At 42.7% G+C, this 22,066-nt stretch overlaps 1 protein-coding gene across 1 annotated transcript in view; it reads left to right on the top strand.

Moving 5' to 3' along the window:
- The window catches only part of MUSK (muscle associated receptor tyrosine kinase), an 84,294-nt gene that overhangs the window by 6,604 nt on the left and 55,624 nt on the right, over positions 1 to 22,066 (top strand). Inside the window, exons 3-5 of the mRNA XM_050943259.1 lie at positions 5,639 to 5,790; positions 10,568 to 10,695; positions 11,301 to 11,442. Coding sequence (XP_050799216.1) covers positions 5,639 to 5,790; positions 10,568 to 10,695; positions 11,301 to 11,442 — 422 coding nt within the window. The remainder of the gene's footprint in view (positions 1 to 5,638; positions 5,791 to 10,567; positions 10,696 to 11,300; positions 11,443 to 22,066) is intronic.

The raw sequence follows: 22,066 nt of genomic DNA, 5'->3' as shown, positions 1-22,066 counted from the left end.
GTTGGAATACTGAATAACAGGAATCCACTGCTTCGCACCCTGTGTGGTTGTTTACACCTGTGTGAGTGCAGAATGCCCCCATTCTGATTTTGTAATATTTTCCCACTCCCATTGCTCATGTGTAAACGATGATACAAGGTGCAAAGCAGTGGAGAGCTATGCCCCGTGCTTCTAGAGCACTTTCACTCCAAGAATCAGGATGGGCTTTACAAACTGCACTGAATTAAGTCTCACAGCAATCCTGTGTGGTAAGGAAGTGTCATTATTTCCTTTCTATACGTAAGGAAGGTGAAGCACTGAGCAGATAAGGTTAAGTTTTTGAAAGACATTGCCTTAATTATCAGAGGCTAACTCTGCAACAACTGGGGCCTGATTATCAGACATACTGTTGAGTATCCAGTGGCGTTGTGGCTACTCAGGACCTCTGAAAATCATGTCCTTGAAAATTAGGGCCTAATGCCCACATCCTCCAAGGCATTTAGGTGCCTTCAGTTGATTTCAAATGGGAGTTAGGTGCCTAAAAATCTTTGAGGATCTAGGCCTATGTGACATAGGAAGTCAATAACAGGCATATATAACCAGATCTCCTGACTCTTATTCCTGTGCTTTAGCCATAAAAACCATCCTTCCTGAGGACCACTTTGGGTTTGTATCTTTCACCCTACTTTGTGAACTCCTACATTTTCCTAGGGAGAACTAGGAAAGGCAACTAATCGACATCCTGAGACCATGTACTGGCAGCTATGACACATCAGTGTGTGCTAGATGGGTTTATTTAAAATGCGGTTACACAGAACAGCTGAGCATAAAAACTTTCCATTTGCTCACCTTCTGTTTCATTGTCCAACCTAAGCAGTAGTGTGGAAGATCTCCTATTACTCAGACAGCCAAGATAGTTTTATAACACTGCCAGAGCAGTTCTGGTAACATGTCTAGTTCTCAGTAAATCCACTGAAGTGTAGCTACTCACAACATGAGTCTGGCCAGCACACAGATCATACTGCAAAGCTTAGTTTGATGAAATTGCTATCCTTGAAAAACACTGCTTTAGCCTAACAACATCTTCCACTATGGCTGGCACAGTCTCCAAAACATATACACTAAATCACACACCTATTCTACAATGCATCTGTATTGACTGCATCAGACTCTGTTCTTTTTCTGCTTTGTACTGTACCATCCCATACGGAGGCAGCTTGGGCCCACTGATTTTAAGCCCTCATGATAAGGTTTTGATTTACTTGCTCAACACAGCTCTCCGGGTGTACTGCATCACGTGAACTAATGGCACTCTGTGAGTGATTAATAAAAATAAGTACAAAAATCTGTGATGTACCATTGTTCTGTGACAGCCAGAAGAGATGCAGTAAAAGGAAAAATTATCAAAAATAAATGATTCATATATTATTTATTCATATGATTATATTATATTTAGGGCTGTCGATTATTGCAGTTAACTCATGCAATTAACTCGAAAAAATTAACTGTGATTAAAAAAATTAATCGCGATTAATCGCACTATTAAACAACAGAACACCAACTGACATTTATTAAATAGTTTTGGATGTTTTTCTACATTTTCAAATATATTGATTTCCATTACAACACAGACAACAAAGTGTACAGTGCTCACTTTATATTATTATTTTTATTATAAATATTTGCACTGTAAAAATGATAAAAGAAAGAGTATTTTTCAATTCACCTCATACAAGTACTGTAGTGCCATCTCTTTATCGTGGAAGTGTAACTTACAAATGTAGATTTTTGTGTTACATAACTGCACTTGAAAACAAAACCATGTAAAACTTTAGAGCCTACAAGTCCACTTAGGTCTACTTCTTGTTCAGCCAGTTGCTAAGACAAACAAATTTGTTTACATTTATGGGAGATACTGCTGACTGCTTATTTACAATGTCACCTGAAAGTGAGAACAGTCATTTGCATGGCACTTTTGTAGCCGGCGTTGCAAGGTATTTACGTGCCAGATAAGCTAAACATTCATTTGCCCCTTCATGCTTCAGCCACCATCCCAGAGAACATGCTTCTATGTTGATGATGCTCATTAAAAAAATGTGTTAATTCAATTTGTGACTGAACTCCTTGGGGGAGGATTGTATGTCTCCTGTTCAGTTTTACCCAAATTCTGCCATATATTGCATGTTATAGCAGTCTCAGATGATGACCCAGCACATTCATTTTAAGAACACTTTCACTGCAGATTTGATAAAACACAAAGAAGGTACTGTGAGGTACTGCAAGGCCAGATGGCTACAGTAAAGGAGTGAGGAACAGGTATGTTAATCTCAGGCTAAACAAATCCCTGGTACCATGGTAGTCAAATGGCAGTTGCTCCAGGTTAATCAAGATACCTGGGGCCAATTAAGATCCTTCTAGAAGGCAATGGAGATAGCTAGATTGACTTGGACACCTGAAGCCAATTAAAGGCTGGCTTGAACTAGTTAAAAGCCTCTCAGTCAGGTGTGGGTATCAGGAGTTATAGGAGGGAGCTGTGCTGTTGGAGGAATGAAGCAGTAAGAAATCCATATCAAGTGCAAGGAAGGAGGCCTTGAGGTAATGGTGAAGGAGATATTGAGTGGGGGCTGCTGTGGGGAAGTGGCCCAGGGAATTATACATGTCCTATTTCCAAAAAGTCAGCTACCATAGCTGCTAATTTTAGGGTCCCTGGGCTGGAGCCTGGAGTAGAGGGTGGGCCTGGGCTCCCCCCTCCCCTCCCTGATTAATCACTGAGATTAGAAGACAATGGAGACTGTGTGAGGGAGGGTTGCTTCTCCTCACCTCCCTTGTTGGCTTATGATGCAAATGGCTCAGTAAGCCGTGACCCTTGCCTTTAGAGAGAGAAGGGCTACATGGAGGGTCACAGTGAGCCTCTGATGCTAGCAAAATCCGCCAGGAAACGCAGGACCCACGGAGTCAAGGACAGTACTTTGTCACAGTACCAATGTGAGATTTCTAAAGATAGCTATAACACTCGACTCAAGGTTTAAGAATCTGAAGTGCCTTCCAAAATCTGAGAGGGACAAGGTGTGGAGAATGCTTTCAAATGTCTTAAAAGAGCAACACTCTGAGGCAGAAACTGCAGAATATGAACCACCAAAAAAGAAAATCAACCTTCTGCTGGTGGCATCATCTGACTCAGATGATGAAAATGAATATGTGTTGGTCTGCTCTGCTTTGGATCATTATTGAGTAGAACCTAACATCAGCAAGGACGCATATATTTTGGAATGGTGGTTGAAGCATAAAGTGACATGAATCTTTAGCACATCTGGCACATAAATATCTTCTGACGCCGGCTACAAGAGTGCCATGCGAATGCCTGTTATCACTTTCAGGTGACATTGTAAACAAGACGTGGGCAGCATTATCTCCTGCAAATTGAAACCAACTTGTTTGTCTGAGCGATTGGCTGAAGTAGGACAGAGTGGACTTGTAGGTTCTAAAGTTTTACATTGTCTTATTTTAAATGCAGGGTTTTTTGTACATAATTCTACATTTGTAAGTTCAACTTTCATGACAAAGAGATTGCACTACAGCACTTGTATTAAGCGAATTGAAATTCCATTTCTTTTGTTTTTTACAGTGCAAATATTTTTAATAAAAATATAAAGTGATCACTGTACACTGTATTGTGTTGTAATTGAAATCAATATATTTGAAAATGTAGAAAACATTCAAAAATATTTAAATAAAGGATATTCTATTCTTGTTTAACAGTGCGATTAATGATGATTAATTTGTGTAATCGCATGACTAATAGTTTAATTTTTTTAGTCGCTTGACAGCCCTAATTAATTATATTATATATGCAGTGACAACCATCCCAATTGTGTCTTCTGCATGCTACTGGTAATTTTGGTTTATATTTTGCTTCCATTTAGATTCTTATCCTGAACCTATTGAAATAAATGGCAAAGCTTACAATGCCAACAGTAAGATCAGGCTCTTACACAGCTACAAACTGAGGATCAAATCTTGATCCCTTTGAAATCTATAGTAAAACTCCCATTGCCTTCAGTGGGGTCCAAAGTTCACTCCTGGACTTCACTCACTTCAACAGAGTTAGTCTGGATTTACACAGGTGCAACTGAGAGCAGATATGGCTCCTTATGCTTAAAGGTGGTTTAGAGCAGGGGTGGGCAAACTTTTTGAGCCAAGGGCCACATCTGGGTGGGGAAATTGTATGCAGGGCTGGGGCAGGGCGTTGAGGTGTGGGAGGGGGTGCGGTGTGCAGGAAGGGGCTCAGGGCAAGGAATTGGGGCAGAGGAGGGGTGCGGCGGGGGCTCAAGGAAGGGGGTTGGGGTGTAGGAGGGGTGCGGGCTGTACGAGGGGGCTCAGGGTGCAGGAGCGGTACGAGGTGTATGAGGGGGCTCAGGGCAGGGGGTTGGGGTGCAGGAGGGGTGCAGGGAATCCTGCAGGCAAGATCCAAAGCCCTGAGGGGCTGCATCTGGTCTGCAGGCTGTAGTTTGCCCACCCCTGGTTTAGGGTATCTAACTTCACTTTGGAAAGCTGAGCCTATAGAATCTTAAATGGTGAATTTAGACATGATGCAGAATGTTTTACCACTAAAAGAAAACAGGGCAAATAAGGCTTTGGGGGATTGAACCTGCTTGGCAGAAGAACCCCTGATTTCAGTAACATTTGTCAGGAGCAAAAGGCTATTTTCATGAACACAGTTGTAAAAGGTCACAGATGTAAAAGTCATAAACTGATGGAAATAGGATATTGGATGCAAGCCGGAGAAATCTTGCACCATTAAAATGATTGCAAAGTTTGTTATATTTTTCCAGTTTTGCAAGGAAAACCACAAAACAGCCCCTTCCTCTCCCCTAGGAATTTTTCATTGCTACACAGTACTTAATCTAGCAGGCCACTTTGTCCTTCCAAAACATAGAAATCTTCACAGCTGTGTGGTGGCCTTAGGAATTTTCTTTCTTTCTCTTAGGTCGGTGGGCCAGATCGTGCTGTCATTTAAGTTATAACCACATTCAGATATTATAGTCCTTATTAGAGATGGACGGTAAAAAAAATTTCCCATGAAAAATTACTGTATTTTTTTCCTCTGGTTCAAAACAAAAGAAAAACTCTTTTGGATGCCAGAAACCGTTTGGTTGCTTGGCTTTTTCTTGCTCAAAACCTGAACGTTTTTGACAAAACAAACATTGTTTCACAAAAATTTCCATTTAGTTGAAAAGACATTGTCCAAAAAAAGTTGTGATGAAAATTTTTCAACGAGGTGTGGGTCGTATACAGACAAATCCTCATCGAAGTCAAATGCACCTCAACTGCACTCAAAATATGTCTCCGTCTGGTGAAGACTACTGGAGATTCAGGTGGATGCAAGGTTCTGTGCTTGTATATCCCTTTTCAGGATACTAGTCCTAGATACACAACGCCTATATTTCACAGTGATTGACATTATATAAATACCACAGATTAGACAGAAGAGTGTTCAGAACTGCCACTAAATCGGTACTGTATCATTACACTCAGATGTTTCACCATTTTAGGAACCGTGAGGCAAAGCTAAACTTGAAGTGGCTTAGATGACTTAGAATGAGTTCAGATTTATACTGCACACCTTGCACTCTTACCAGCATGTCACTGTATCCTGCAGGCTGTTTGATACACGATACAGCATACAAGAGAAGGGGCAGCTTCTGACCATTCGCAGCGTAGAGGACAGCGATGATGGCGTATACTGCTGCTCAGCGGACAATGGAGTTGGAGTGCCTGCAAGAAGCTGTGGGGCTTTACAGGTGAAAATGAGTAAGTGAGAGGAGCCCTTTCAAAGCAATTAAACTGAGTGGATGATAAAGGCTGATCTCTCCATTTGAATTAGCCGACACTTAAGACTCCATTCTGCTGCTTGTTGAAAAAAAAACACTTTTCTTTGCACTATACAGACAATTTACACAAGATGCCCTTTCTATTTCTGCATATCTGTACGCACACCTCTGGTTTTACATGGGGTTTCTACATCTGGCAAATGTAGCCAGTGTTTCTTGTATACAAGTGGGTCTTTACTTATGCATATGTGTTGACCATGTTTTTTGTTCTGACCAGCCAATCCCTAATGAGTTCCCCAGCTATTTTTTGACAGAAAATAAAAGAAATCCTTAGAGTACTTGGACAGGAAATGTGAGAGAAAAACAATTAGCTGCTCAAGCTTCAAGCACCAAAGGAAATTTCCATGCTATGTTCCCTGTGACTCTCAGAACCGTGAGGTAGGGTAGGTTTATCTTTCCTGACTGACAACCATGGAAGACTGTTCTAATGTTTCACAGATCAAAAAGGCTATCCCCCTAAGCTGACATTTTCACTGTGGAGCTCATCTAGGAACTTGCAGAAGACTATTAGTCTTAAAATCCACCCCCAGTGGAGGGAATGATGCCCCTACCACTGTGGTGCATCTCCCCAACACAACAGCAATGTGATGACAGTCCTTCCACGCACTACAGATGGGGACAGGAGTGCCCCTATTCCCCACTGAATGGCGTAACCCAACATTCCCCAGGCCCCATGACGGCAGGTTAGATTTTTTTTAAAAACTGACTTCAAAGAAATCCAAGCAGCTGCCCCCATTTCAGCAACTTTTGTGTTATTCAGTAGGCTGGTCCTTGTTTATCATTTCCCTTCATACTGGCATGTGCATTCACATTCCGCCACATCCCACTGACAAAAAAATCTGAAGCAACTTATTACAGTAAATACCTGAAATATATTGTACTCATGGAACAATTGTGCCTGCAATGTTCTAGTCTGAAGAAACAATATCAGATAAAAAAAAGTCATGGACCAAAGCTTTAGCTAGTGTAAAGGGGGAGTAGAGAGGAAGAGTCTCTTTGAGAGTTGGGGTGAGAAACTGGCAACTTAGAGGAGAAAAGAGATTGGAAGGAAGAGTCTGTACGCACGAGGCAGTGTTTGCTGTGAGATCATAGAGTCTTGCTACAGTTAGTCATGTCTACCACCAGGAACTACTCCAGTCCCCAAGTTAGATGAATTTGGTGACTTTTCTAAGCAGAATACAGCCAAACCGACCAAATGGTTTGGAGGCCTTGAAATATGTATCGAATAGTGCCCAAAGGAGTTTCAGTCAAAGTCACTATCTTTTATTTTTGAAAAAAGTATGTTGGTTAGATGCAAACCGGGCACCGAGAGGTGAAATCCCAACTGGTTAATCACTTTGTAGGAAACCCATCCACTGCTATTAAAAATAATCACATAAATGTGAGAATGAGACCCAGACATGCCAACTAGTGAAGCCTCAGGAGAGGCTACACAACATACAGTCATATTCTTCAATTTCCTGTTCTTCTTTTATGTATAGGATCAGACACACTCTCACACCTAATAGGCCAAGAGTCCTTCCACTAAGTGTCTGCTACCGGATGCTTTAGAAGAGGAAGGTATAAAGCTTCAGAATAAACCTAACTGTGCAGTGCTGTGAAAATGTCTTCCTGACCCTATTGGGAGATCAGTTTATGCCCTGAAGCACAAGGATTGCTAGCCCTTGCAACAGACAGTGCGTCTAACTATTGTAACTGCGATGCTATTCTTATTCATACAGGGCCGCATTTTGGCTCTTGCAGTGAGAAGCACACTGTGGGAGGACTGGGAGGGAGGTGTGATGCCAAAGTGGCAGTGCCTTAAAGCATTTTGCCCAAGCGCAGCAGTACACAGAGAGGGAGAACTGTGAAGAAGCCCACTGAACAGTGGTACTTACGGTGAAAGGCACAGCATGCGTTCTCCCTGTCACTGCCTCTGTGTGCCACAGGGCCTCAGAGCCCTTTAAGATGACAAACCTTAACTAGCCAAACACTCCATCACTCAAGGGCAGGCTGGGGATATAGTTTGGCTACCTCTGGTGTCGGCATGCTTGGAGGGAAGACAAAGTACTCCCGTCTTTGCTGTCCCTCACAAGGACATCCATGCAGGGGCAGCCAGCCACACTTCCATAAGCACATCCTCCTTTCTGAATTTACTATGGTCTCATTTGTCTTATTATTTAATGTTAGCATTAGCTTATTAATGCCATTGGTATACATGGGGCCAAATATCCTTCAGCCCTGAGTTCCACAAGATAATTATATGGCACTCCCAAGTATGTTCTGTTTGAGTACTATATGCTGTTTGAGCACAGCATATCCCAGAATCTCACAGGGACTTTTCACTTGATTTCAATGGAATTTCGGAGATTAACTAAATAACTTAAGGATCTGGCTCTGATTTATTCAGTGTGGCCTTATTCTCCCACCCTTGTTCACCTTGAGTGGCACTATGCCCATGTTCCAGTCTAAGTGGCTATTTGTGTAGTGAGATACTACTCCACATGAGTAAGAGGAGCAGAATCTGCCTTTATGTGAGGGATGAAAAAAACCCTTTGTAAAGCAATAAAGTAGCCCCTCTTAGCAATGCCGTGCATCAGTCCTTCAAGTGCTGATCCTTTAAACACAATCTTCCCTTGTATTTTAGTAACCAGATTTATTTCAGAGCGTCGTACTATGTGAGGACAGACTTTCTTATCCACCATCTCAAAAAGTCTTGAGCATTGCTCTATATGTGTAGCTGTCCCTTCTTCATAACCGGGGCCTGGTTCCTGTGAATACTTATACACTTGAAAAACCATGTTGAACTTAGGGGGAATACTCAGATGCTTACAGTGATTTACGTGTTTGCAAAATCAAAAGCTAGATTCATAACTGCTAGTACATATACAAGTCTGAATGGGCATGTGAGAGTTAATGGGCTGGATCCTGAAGACTCTCTGCATGCAAACAACACATTAACATTAACAGGAGTTTTAGGTGTGGGATAGTTGCAAAATTGGGCTCCAGGTTTGCTAACTGTTGGTCTAATCCAGGGCCTATTGACATCAATGGGAGAGTTTCCTTTGACATCCATCGGCACTGGATTATAGCCAGTATGAGGAAAATAAATATCTTTGAAACCATTTTATTATTTAGAATTAAATAAAAATCCCCCCAGAGAACGTGGAAGACAAATCTTTAAATGTTTTAGAAAAACTGACACTAAGATTTTTTTTCAAAACTTAACATTTCCAAGGTTGAATTTACCTTCCAGGAACACAAATCTAAATTTACCCAAGTTCATCTTTCAGTTGCTCTGGGTTTTATCAGGCCCGCCGACAGCAATTCCGGGCCCCAGGGGAGAACAGTCAATGGGCCCCCACGCACACACAAGCCACTGCCTCACAGATGCAGTCCGCCTGACATTTGGGCAGTGCTGCGCCTGTGCTGGCTGGTGCTCAGCAAGCTGCCGGCTGCGCTGCTGGGTGCACTCTTCTGGCACAGCCAGGGCTTCCACATGCTCGCCTGGTAGGGTTGCCAACTGTCTCACTGCGAAAACCCTTGCCCCACCCCTGCCCTGCCCCATCCTGCCCCTTCTCTGAGGCCCCGCACCCTGCTCACTCCATCCCCCCTCCCTCTGTTGCTCGCTGTCCCCCACCCTCACTTACTTTCACCAGGCTGTGGCAGGGGGTTGGAGTGTGGGCTCTGGGAGGGAGTTTGGGTGTGGGAGGGGGTGCGGGCTCTGGGAGGGAGTTTGGGTGCATGTGGGGTGAGGGGTCAGGCTCTGGGAGGTAATTTGAGTGTGGGAGGGGGTGCAGGGTATAGGATCTGTGAAGGAGTTTGGGTATGGGAGTGGGTCAGGGTGCTTACCTCAGGCGGCTCCCGAAAGTGACCGGTACACCCCTCTGACAGCGGCTCCTAGGCGGGGGGCCCAGGAGGTCTCCACCCACTGCGTCCGCAAGCACTGCCCCCGCAGCTCCCATTAGCCGCAGTTCCTGGCCAATGTGAGCAGCGGAGTTGGCGCTTGGGGCTGGGCAGTGCAACAGAGACCCCCTGCCCACTCTAGGGGCTGTAGGGCCGTTCTGGCTGCTTCCTGGATCAGCGCGGAGTGAGGGCAGGCAATTGCCCCCTTTGCCCCCCTCATCAGCGGGCCTGCTCAGATTATTCCAATGTTAATACTTCTGTCATACACCCTTCTTCTTGGATTATAGATGGACCTGATCTAAAATTGCATTTGGACTCACTGAGGAAGTCTGAATCTAGATCCAAACTTCCACAGTAAATGCTCTCTTTACAACGGACAAAGCAAAAACCCTAAAGATAAATATTCTTGAGCACGGGAGAGAGTGCTGTCTGGATCTCTGCCCAAGATGACTAATTCAGATCAGTGTCCAATTTCACTCTTTCTGAAAATGAATAATTTATATTAGGGTATCTGATTTGGTGTCATTTACCTGAATTTAACATTTTAGGGTGTAGGTATAGTTTATAATTATTTCTTTCAATGGAATTATATGGCCTATTAAGAACTCTCTTGGTTCTTCTGTCATTTAGGCCCAGATCTTCCAAGACTTTAAACACCTAAATATCTTTGAGAGCTGGGCTGTGGTGACAGCAGTACAGACTTTGTACAGAGATGCAAACAGAAGTTTTTTGATCATAAAGAATAGTATTGAGTGTATCTGAACAATGTCTTGTCCGCTGTTCAGATTTAATTTTGGTCTTTTTTGTTTTAGAACCTAAAATAACTCGTCCTCCTGTAAATGTAAAAATAATAGAAGGATTAAAGGCTGTTCTTCCTTGTGCTACCATGGGGAATCCCAAACCTTCTGTCTCTTGGATCAAGGGAGAAACCGTTCTAAAGGTGAGTAGGGAATGAAATGAAAATATCACCTGTATGTAAAAATATGATGACACAATCAGTCCAAGTATTTGTAAATTCTATTAGAGAAGCATTTAAAGAGACACAGATGTCATGTAGAAAATGTCAAAACAAGATTTTTGTTCAGGGGTAATTCTACCTGTATAGAATTTTTTTTTCTGAATTTCTCTCTCTCATTTTTAATTAATAGTAGATCTGAACTAATATAGCCCCAAAAGAGTTTGTGAATATAATTGTGAATAAAACATACCACTCTGCTTTGCAGATATTCATTCACAAGGCTTTTGACGTTATTATTCACTTATTTGTAAAAAATTGGGTGCGTGAATGGTTTGAACAGTACGAACTGAACTTACTGGACTGGAAGCTCCAGCTCTAAATTCCTTAATTCATAGGACTTTACAACTAAGTCTTGTTCAAAGGTGAACATTCACTTCTAGCACGGTTAAAAGGAGTTTTGGAATTCACTTAACAAATCCTGTAGGAGACGCTAGGTTTGTAAATAAAAGTTTCTAATTGTTTGACGCAACAAGTCAAAGTATATTCATTTTTCCATTTCCCAACTCCCACCCTCCCATTTCTGGCAGGAAAATGCTCGGATTGCTGTTCTGGAATCAGGGAGTCTAAGGATCCATAATGTTCAAAGAGAAGATGCAGGACATTATCGCTGTGTAGCAAAGAACAGCCTGGGCACAGCCTATTCGAAACCTGTCACAATGGATGTGGAAGGTGAGTGACCCCCAGACCCAGACTATCAGCATTTAAAGATCTTTCAAGATATACACGATCCAATTTCCAGTTAAATAAATGGGACCTACATTTTGTTATTCAAAAGGATATGTTAAAGGGAGTGCAAAAGCCTAGAGAAGGGTAAGCAAAAAAAAAACGCAGGTTGAGAGCATTGGCTCTGTGTCCATGAGTGAAGGAAAAGCAAAGGAAACACAAACCAGCAAGTATGTTTTTCCATTGCTTGCTGATGGTAAAAGTGATGGTTTATGAGGGCCAACTCCTGCAGACCTTTTGATTTCAGTGGGAATTTTGGCTATGTAAAGACTACAGGATTTGCCTTACAGAGAAATAGGTAATTGATTTATCTCCCTTTTCTTTGTTTAGCCATTCCCATGTGTTGGTTTGTAAAGTCTCACGGTGGTTTTACCCTATATCTTTCAAGCTTGGCCATTGGTCGGTAATGTTGGGGCTCCAGATTGATTCCAGAAAGCAGGCTGCTGGAAAGTGCTCACTCAGAGCTGTCATCAGTTCAAAATGTTGCAGCATTGCTTCTGAACTTACTATAGAGGATTGCAGCATGATTATTACTGCCATTTCCATCCTTTTCCCCTGTTTTTTATTGAATTGGTCAAGTCTTCAGGAATACAGAACAGTTCTCTTCAAGGAACAGTTCTTCGTATATTTTCCTCCTGCTCAGTTGGACACTGGATTGATTTTGTTTGTGGTGTTTAGTTACTCATATACAGGGTGTTTTCCCTCTGGTATAAATTATCACCAATTTCAGCGTGCTGAGAGCAAACATTCTGATTTCTTGGATATTATAACGAAAGTTAGGTCGAGCAGTGCTTTATGGTAGTCAGTGGTGGAAGAAGGATTAATCCAATGGATGTGCCAATCTGCATTTCCCATTCTGAATGGAACCCCCGTGCTGCAAAGGGGCCGTCCATTTTCCCAGTAACTCTAGTTTTGGTGCTGCATGGTTTTGATCAGTGCAGGGTATATCATGGTTTTCATCAGGGCAGGCTATATTTAGCCTTATGATGACATTTTCCCATATATAGGGTGCAATCCTACTCCCAAACTCCCACTGACTTCATTGGGAGCAGGATGTGGTCCATTGCACTGAATTACAAGTTAATGTAGGTTTGTTGTTTGCTTAGCAAACACATTTGTAATATCGTGATTTTTCAATCCCTTTAATATTTCACCGGACCAGTTGCTTGTATATCAGAAGATCTTGCAGAACACTGAATCAGAGATAAAAGTGTTATGTTATAACTAGAGATCCAGACTGCTGCAGGGTTCATATCTGGAGGTTTGGTCTGAAACCATTACAGACATGTGGCCTCCCAACACATTTGGATCTAGGTCTAAATTGCTCTAGTGTTTGGGTCTGTTTGGTTTGGGCCCATTGTAGAGATGAAGTCCGTGAGGTCCTATGAAGAGTTAATTGATTCCAGGAACACAGTGAACTTCCCTTACAGAGCAGGACCAGACTGCTTTAAATTTTAAAGCTCCAGGACCATAGGATCCAACTGCAGAGTCTGAATCTGGGCTGGAACTGCATCAAAATTTGAGGTGCTTGGATTAGTATTTTGTTTTGTGCCTGTTAATTCAACCAGTGGAGAATTAATCAACAAAATCACATTGCAAAGAACTCTGCATGCATGCATCCATTCTCTAAAACAAGAAAAATGAGTGCTTATTTAATTAATGAAATCTCAGTGCACATGCACAAACTATTCCTTCCTATTCCATGAATGTACGTTATACTAAACAAAGCAATGCAGTTCACTATTCTTGCTTTGGTTCTTCTGACTAGGTACCCATATAATATACCTCATTTCAGGTTGCCAGCATACTACTTGGATAAAACCAAACACCCTGCCCCACACCTCCTCTGAGGTCCTGCCCCTGCCCCGCCTCTTCTCCTAGACCACGCCCTTGCTCATTCCACCCCCCCCCAGTCACTCTCTCTCCCCACCCTCATTCACTCACTCATTTTCACCTGGCTGTGGCAGGGATTTGGGGTGTGTGTGTGTGTGTGGGGGGGGTGAGGGCTCTGGTTGGGGGTGTGTGGCCTCTGGAGTGGGGCTGGGAATGAGGGATTTGGGGCATAGGAGGGGCTGGGGCTGAGGGGTTCAGAATGCAGGAGGGGGCTCCGGGCTGGGGCAGGGGGTTGGGGTGTGAGCACTCTGGCTGGGGGTGTGGGCTCCAGTGTGGGGCTGAGAAAGAGGGATTTGAGGTGCAGGAGGGGCTCCAGGCTGGGACCAAGGGGTTTGGAGGGTGAGAGGGGAATCAGGGCTGGAGTAGGGGGCTGGGGTGCAGATGGAGTGGAGGCTCCGGCTGGGGGTGTGGGCTCTAGGGTAGAGCTGGGGATGAGAGCTTCGGAGTGCACAAGAGTGCTCTGGGCTGGGACTGAGAGGTTCAGGGTGTGGGAGGGGGATCAGTGCTGGGGAAAGGGGTTGGGGCACGGGAGGGGCTCAGAGGTGTAGGCTTCAGGCGACACTTACCTCAAGCAGCTCCCGGAAGCAGCAGCATGTCCCTACTCTGGCTCCTAGGCAGAGGTGTGGTCCAGGCAGCTCTGTGCGCTGCCCTGTCTGTGGGTGCTGCCCTCAAAGCTCCCAGTGGCCATGTTTCCCACCCAATGGGAGCTGCAGAGCTGGCGCTTGGGGCGGGGGAAGTGCGCGTAGCCCCCTGACTGCCTCTACACATAGGAGCCAGAGGGCAGACATGCCGCTGCTTCCGGGAGCTGTGTGGAGCCAAGGTAGGCAGGGAGCCTGCCTTAGCCCTGCTGCGCTGCCGACCAGACTTTTACTGGCCCAGTCAGCACCGGCCGCCAGGGTCCCTTTTCGACTAGGCATTCCGGTCAAAAACCGAACACCTGGCAACCCTATTTCAGGCAAAATCTGAAAGTAAAAATTCTGCAGTGCATAAGAATCTGTTTCTCCTTCCAGTGTTTGGGTGTAACTCCAGCAAACTTAAACAAGAGTTGCGTGTGCATAGACCACACCCCTCAAGCATTCAGTTGACTGATTTATAGCCTGGTATAGACACTAGTTGTCACTATTTTTAGTATTTTCCTCAGATGTCACAATTTTAAAATAGCTCTAGGTGAATAATAATCTAAAATGGCATGGTGCGGGCAATCAGTCCTCAACTAGGTCATTTGGGTGTATTCACTGCAGTCCATTGGAGCTTATGTAAGAAAACTGATGAAAATACTTCTTCTAAATTACCTTTCCTTAACAGAAATAAAATAGTTTTTCTTAGCTGATATCTTGATATAACCATTCACTGAAATTACTGGACTGTATATTATTCATTAATATTAAAATGTAGTTACTGAGAATGATTGGAATACTATTAACAGTTAATCCCAGAGCAAATGCACATTCCGAAAGTAATACAAATATGTTTAATACCATGCTAAATATAGATCATGTAGGTCCTGATTTTGAAAAGAGGCTCCCTTGAACTTCTAATTTTATGGGTTCAGTCTTGGGCTTGCAATTAGTTTCAGGCACAGCTCGCAAAATATAAATTTCTAATTGCTTGAGGGATTAATCTCATGCCCACTGAATTCAATGGGAATATTCATTGCTTAAAAGTTAGGCACATCCTTAAGTACCCCACGGAATCAGCACCAAGGAACAATATTAGGTTCTCAAAGTTGCAGAAAACTTTTAGTGCGCGATGGCTGAAGAATTAAAGCTTACTTAAAACACTATGTTCTTTGCACTTTGGAGGCTTGAGCTGATGTGAATTTAGAGCCTGATTCTGCCCCCATTGGAATGAATGACAATGACAAAGTCTCATTGACTGCAATAGTCCAGGATAGAATTGGTCAAAAAAATGCCAATCATTTTTTGCAAGAAATGTAAAAATAAAACCCCCTCTCTTTTTTAAAATAACCTATGGACGTTTTTCTGTTTCTTGACAAAAACCTGAACCTCAACCCCCCACCCAATTTTGGTTTCTAGTTTTTTGTCAGCCTCCCTCCCCCAAAATAATGATTCTCCCCATGTTAATTTTTTTGCCTATTTTCATCAAAAATATTTCAGTGAAAAAAATCAATCAGCTCTAGAGTAGGATAAGGGCCTGGATGAAGTAGAGTTCCTCTGAAGCCCTTCCTCGTTCCGTCTGTGCCTTACTGCGTAGCCTGTGCATAGTCAGTGCAACCAACTTTTATTTTGCAGGTGAAATATTCCCTCTTGAAGTCAATAGGAGTTTTGCCATTCATTTCAATGGGGCCAGCATTTCACCCATATTTTTTATAAAAAGGATTAAAAAACGCAGATCATTTGCACTGTGCTTGCAAGAACTCCCCACCCCAAAAGCAAAGGCAAGTCAAAACCAGTTTTCACTAGAACACATGAAGGTATTTTTACTTTCTAAGGACTTGCTTGCTGTCAAATATCAGCTTTCTTCCCCCAGACATTTCAGCACTAGACAGATTCAAGAAATGTTTGAAGATAAAAAGTCTGTGTTTTTTTAAATTTATTTTTCTTATTTTCAAAACTGGATGTACAGTTTTCACTCAAACTTTTGAAAAAAATTTACCTGCTTTCTGAATCCAGCCCCCCCAGGATCAAGCTCCCATTAAGTTATTGAACCACTAAATACAGAGCCTTAGAATGGAAATGCTTATGGAACCTTAACAATAGCTTTTGATACTTCTCCAACTACAGTATAAATATATTTAGATATATAATGAATGTATTGTTTTCAGCAGCAGAATAAAGTAATGTATATATAATAAAATATAACATGTTACATTTCCTGCACATAGCTTGAAAACCATGATTCAAGCACTAACTGCAATTTATTTCATTGGGCCAGATTCTGCAGTCATTTACACTAGCATAAATCCAAACTAGTTCCATTGAAATAAATGGAGATATTCCAGCTTTAAATTAATGCAAGTGAAAGCAGAATTTGGCTCACTGACTTGAGATTAAATTAATTGCGCTAATTTTATTTGAAGAATTTCACAAATTTTGAAATTAATCCTAGTTTATAGAACAGGGTGAATAATAGGGAAGAATGTTAACTGAATAGAACATGAGGTTTTGGATCCACGCGCGGTCCTGCATTACCATGCATTCCAATGAAGGTAATTAAATTTGGGATCCATGGGTGGTTCTCGGCTATAAGCGAATTCGCGCTATACAGGCACACGTTCTAGCAAGAGTCCACTGTAATTTTTTTGAAAAATACCATGAAATTTGACAAATAAGTAATTCCACAAACATTATTCTACTGGCTCTGATATTCCTGGGGATGTTGTGCCATCAATATTAGTGTACAGCCATACAGCCGGTTCATCATAATACAATTCAGCAGCTTTCATAATAGTTGGAGATTGATTAATGATAAACAATGATGGAATTCCCATGGAACTGCATGGTACATCCACAAGAACACGCAGGATTGTAATTGTGAATCATGCTGATACAATGAATGATCACATTCAGATCTAAAGGCTACAGCTGGAACACTGAGTACAGGAATGCAAATCAGTTCACTAAAGTAGGGCTTGCAAATTCAAATGCCCTCCAACTTGAAGGAAAACATCTAAATGCGACAAAAACTGCATGGATGGGTTTGAACAAAGGAGATACAGGAATTGATCTTCATCGGGCGGAGAAGGAACACAAGTACAAGCATTTGTTAGGAGAGTGTTGGAAGTAACAATGCTAGATAAGCTGAAATAGTAACTAGACGGCCTTAAACTATTTTTACAATTCGAGCATGGCCAGTAGTAATAAAATAACACTGCAAGGGGACTGGAATATGGTTGTCTCTCTCTTTAGAGACATCATGGCAGGGACAGTAGAGGTGGTCCTAAAGAAGAATCTCAGTTTTAAACAGCCCAAAACTTTGAGGGCCTCTACATGCATACGCAGGCATTGTGTCCTTGCGTGCATGGCTTTCTCATTTATATCAGTGCAGATCAAGGGCAGGGCATGGCCCTCGGTTGTGTCAAGAACGCAATCCTTCACCCTATTCTGAGAATTACATAAATGTGGAGCTTGCATAGGCAAAAAATAAATAAATACCAAAAATGCAACATTCATCTGCCTTTTCCTTTATTTGTTGTGCAGCCTGGATGTGACAAATGCAATAGAAGTATTTGCAGACTGTGTGTGCTGTATTCTCAATGACTGCACTGTTAATATTTGCAGTGATACTTTTCCAGGCATCAGTCCTACTTTGCTGATGAAGCTCATAGTGTTGGTCCAGAAAAAAACATGATGGTGGAGCACAGTGCTGGCCAATATTGTTGCAGACAGTTGAAAACATCTGCACACACCTTCTGTGTCCTAAAGGCCGATCTTGTGAGCATGCATTTTGTATTGTTTAATAGGGTGCATGTTCTTAAGAAGGTGATTGTAACAATGATATTCACTACAGCTGGGATATACCAGATGTATTAGATAGGCAGGATCAGCTAAAAGTCATGGGCCAAATTCATGCCTGGTGAAAGTCCATTGAAATCACTGGAGATCCACCAAGGATGAATGTAACCCTTTCTATGAAAAGCATGCATTGAAGTTTGCCAGCAAAAATATTTTTATGAAGACTTTCCACCTTATGTTCTGTTTATGTTTTAAAACAAGATACTGATAGTTGATATTCATAGAATACATGGCATCTGCAGTAAATAATAGCAGATGTGGCAACACCAAAATGGAGTAGTGCAGTTACTTCGGTGGATTCAGGCTAGGGCCCCATGTTGTGACAGAGCCTCCTGCTCCTAAATTGTTGCCATCTTCTGCTTTCAGTAGACGATAGTATCTGTTGCCACTCAGCACCATGCTCCCTGCTCTTTCTGATCTGTGTGTGTCTCAGAGACTTTTCATCATTGGTTCTCAGCCCAAAAGACCCAGGGACAGACTGTGGCCTCTGATGAGATTGTTTTGCTCTGCCCTGGTGCCACAAAGAAACCTTAAAGCTGCCAATACACCGCAGCACAGAAGATCTCCAGCTGGTGCAGAGTGGCATAGTCATCCTACGTATGTCAGAGTATGCTACATTTCAACAGTTCCCATCTGATCTAATGGTCCCCAGAGATTGCAGCAAGCCAGAATACAATTGGGTAGCCCAAAGGCTGCTTTAATTTACACCACAAACCAAACTAGCTCCATCTGCCCTGGGTATCAGGGGGCGCTATGGTGGCAAATATCCTCCTTTCCTTCCCTCACCCTGGGACCCATGCCGCATGGACCAAAGGATCAGGATCACAGAGTTGTAGGGGCTGTTGGACTTTTTTTCTTTCCCAGGCCATGGATGGAGAGGAAGGATTCTCTTGGTCCCACACAATGTAGGGAGAGGTAAACAGAAAGAGCCACAGGAACCTTCTTTATATTTTTGCAAGGATGTTATAGGCCAGGCTATTTGAGTTGATCCAAGCCTCATTTGGGTTTAATCCATTCCTGGCTGCAAAATCATTTTAATCCCATATTTCTGGAATTAACGGTGCAGCCACATGTTCAAATAAATTCAACAAATTAAAAAAACCAAACCTCTTGGTCATTTTAATCTTTAAAAATGATGAGTCATCCACAGAGCTGCAGGATTTGAACCTAATGCATTATCTAGAATGATAGAGATAGCCATTTAGCTAGTGCGTCTGCTAAATACACATTCAGAACAGCCATACTTGAATTTGACGTGGCTGCAGTTACATTGTTTGAGTATCACTTCCTGTACAGATTCAAAATCCTCTAGGGAAAAGGAAGTACCTCTTTAGACACCCGGAGAAGGTATAAAGAGGAGATGGTGCAAGTACTCTGCCCTTGTGCTCTATATCTTTCACTCTAAAAATAAATTCCCAACATAAAAAAAACAAAAGCCTAAGGTCTCAATACCGTGTTGAAGTAGCTGTTTACAGAAGTATCTATCGATCTATCTATCAAGCCTGCTGTTGTATTTTTATATTGGGCCAATTTATTTTTACAGTATATAATGAGCACTGCCTGTGAAGAGAGTATTTCCTTGAAAACAGATTAATGTGTAAAATCCCTGAAAGACATATCCGTGCTCATCCAAACTGCCTCCCATAGTTTCTCGGGTGCCAAAAGCCCTACCTGTCTCCCATCTATCTGCCAAAACCTCCGGCGTTCGCCCTTCACATACAGCGCAGCTGTGCGGTTTCAGTACAACACACTGGGTATTAAAATTATAGGGAAAGTTCCAGTAAACAGAATTTAATATCACATGAAATAGAACAAGGAACACTGTGCCAATTCTGTTATTCACATTTGTATTTAATTCAATAAAAGCCTCCATTTTTTTCATTTATCAGATAGAATCTCCCACCCGTGGGACCACAGTGCTGCAGAATCCAGGGGCCTTGCCACAGAATTATTTCAGGGTTACCATAGAGCACGTGGGGCTGTGGTTACTGTTCTAGAACCATTGTTCATAGGGTGGCATGACATGCAGGGCTTGTCTACGCTTATAAAATGCTGCAGTGGCACCACGGTAGTGCTTCAGTGAAGACGCTACTTACGCTGATGTGACGGCTTCTGCCATCGGTGTAGGTATTCCACCTCCCTGAAAGGCAGTAGCTGGGTTGACAGGAGAATTCTCCATTGACCTACACCAAGGGTTAGGTTGGTTCAACTGAGTTGCTATGCGATGTGGATTTTTCACACCCCTGAGCAACGTAGTTATGCTGACCTAATTTCCTAGTATAGACCAGGCTTTGGTGATGAGCAGAACTCGCTAGGATCAGAGGTGTAGTTCAGCTGGAACAAGTACTCAAAAGGTCCAGGGGCCAGACTGAAAACCCAATGGAGACTTCAGGAGGACTTTGTGTCTTAGATTGCAAAGTTCTTCGGGGCAGGGGCTGTGATTGTACAGCATCTAGCACAATGGGGTCCTGAGTTTGTAGGTGCTACGATAATACAAATAATTAATACTATTAATAGGAATCAGGCTCTAGCTGTGTTCCTGAATTTCTTTGATCTTGAAGGATTGGGCTGAAAATCTCATGAGAACAGGCTATTTCCGGTCAGGCTGAAAATGTTTCATTCTGCAGGATGGGCGAAGTTCAGGTCCACTCAGACATGATCCAAGCAGATTCATTCATCCCTAATTCAGAATGGTCCAAATCCTGCTGCTATTTGATATGACAAAAGGCAAACCAATCAATGCACCAGGAGGAGCCGTATGCCTCACATCCAGTTACTTGGAGGATATTTGTTTTAAAGTTCCATCCCTTGCAGACAGAAGCCCTTTGCTGCCTGCAATTTATTGCTTATTTATAGCTACTAAAATAGTGCTCTGCCACAGCCCACAGAAATGTTCCCCCACAAGCCACTTGTGAGACCTGCATTGCCCTTAAAAATAGGAAGGGCTTACTATGCGAATCATTCCTTCAGGGAGGATGATCAGCAAGAAGCTTAAATGTAGATTTAAAAAAAATTACTCTATTTCTATATCTGCAGAGAATTTTCCCCCTTCATTAACCAAGAGAGTTGAGAACTTGCAGATACAACAGAAAGTCACCTTTCAATTTGACAAGCAGGTTGAGGACACATGTTGTAACAATGTTAGTTTGTCTCCTTTCCTTTCTGGTCTCAGAAAAGCTGAGAGTCTGGTGTATTTTACAAATTTGCATTATAGATAAGTTGGCTGACAAGAAATTACAGTCACAAATAAGCGTGAAAAAGATGCATGTTGGGAGTGCAGATAATTGTGTGTGTACAATATGGTTGCAGGAGCAGAATGCATGACAGGATTTTCAGATGAGAGTGGTTCAGAGGGCCACCTGCAAGTCTGTATTGAGGACATAAAGTGCAGCCCATGACACTCTTCCTTTGCCCAATTTCTGTGTGATCACTGCACTCTGTTCTCTTCTGTGCCACACAGCAGTGGGGACCATAGTGACTAGGAAGAGGAATTTTCTACTAGAGGCAGTATGGATGTGGCTTCTATTGGGGGTTCTCATTCAAGGTTCTTAGCCTAGCGATCTGTCTTTCTTTACATATTAATACGGGCCCCATCACTGTAGTAACTGAGCACCTCACAATCTTTAATGTGTTTATCCTCACAACACCCGTGGGAGGCAGGGAACTGCTATTATCCTCGTTTTACAGATGGGGAACTGAGGCACAGAGAGGCTAAGTGACCTGCCCAAAGTCACACAGGAAACCAGTGGCAGAGCAAGGAAGTGAACATAGGTCTCCCACATCCCAGGCTAGTGCCCTAATCTCTAGGTCATCCTTTTCTGGCTGTTTAGAAGCTTTGTCCTGATAATATTTGTCTGGGCCAAAAGGTACATTCTTCACCCAGTGCTCTTAACCCCTGCTGACCTGAGACACAAAACTGTGAATCAAGCATCATCATAATGAATGACCAATCGTCACCAGTCATTAAAAGGTAACAACTGAAATAAATTCTAGTTGAGAAAGCTGTCCGTCCCTAGAGCACAGCTACTCCCTAGGCCCCTTGGCAAGCCCTATGTATGAAGTATAAACATGGCAATAAAAAGGATAGAAGCATCCCTTCACTCCTGGACCCACTCCAGGCCCTCCCTCAGAGTTGTATGACAGTGATATTTATTAATATAGGAAACAAGCGAGTATCAGGATGGGTCAGGTATGGCATGTTC

Source organism: Gopherus flavomarginatus, chromosome 3 (genome assembly GCF_025201925.1).
Source record: "Gopherus flavomarginatus isolate rGopFla2 chromosome 3, rGopFla2.mat.asm, whole genome shotgun sequence".
In the NCBI taxonomy this organism is placed as follows: Eukaryota; Metazoa; Chordata; order Testudines; family Testudinidae; genus Gopherus; species Gopherus flavomarginatus.
The sequence above is the reverse complement of the archived record's forward strand: the minus strand, read 5'-3'. Positions and strand labels throughout refer to the sequence as shown.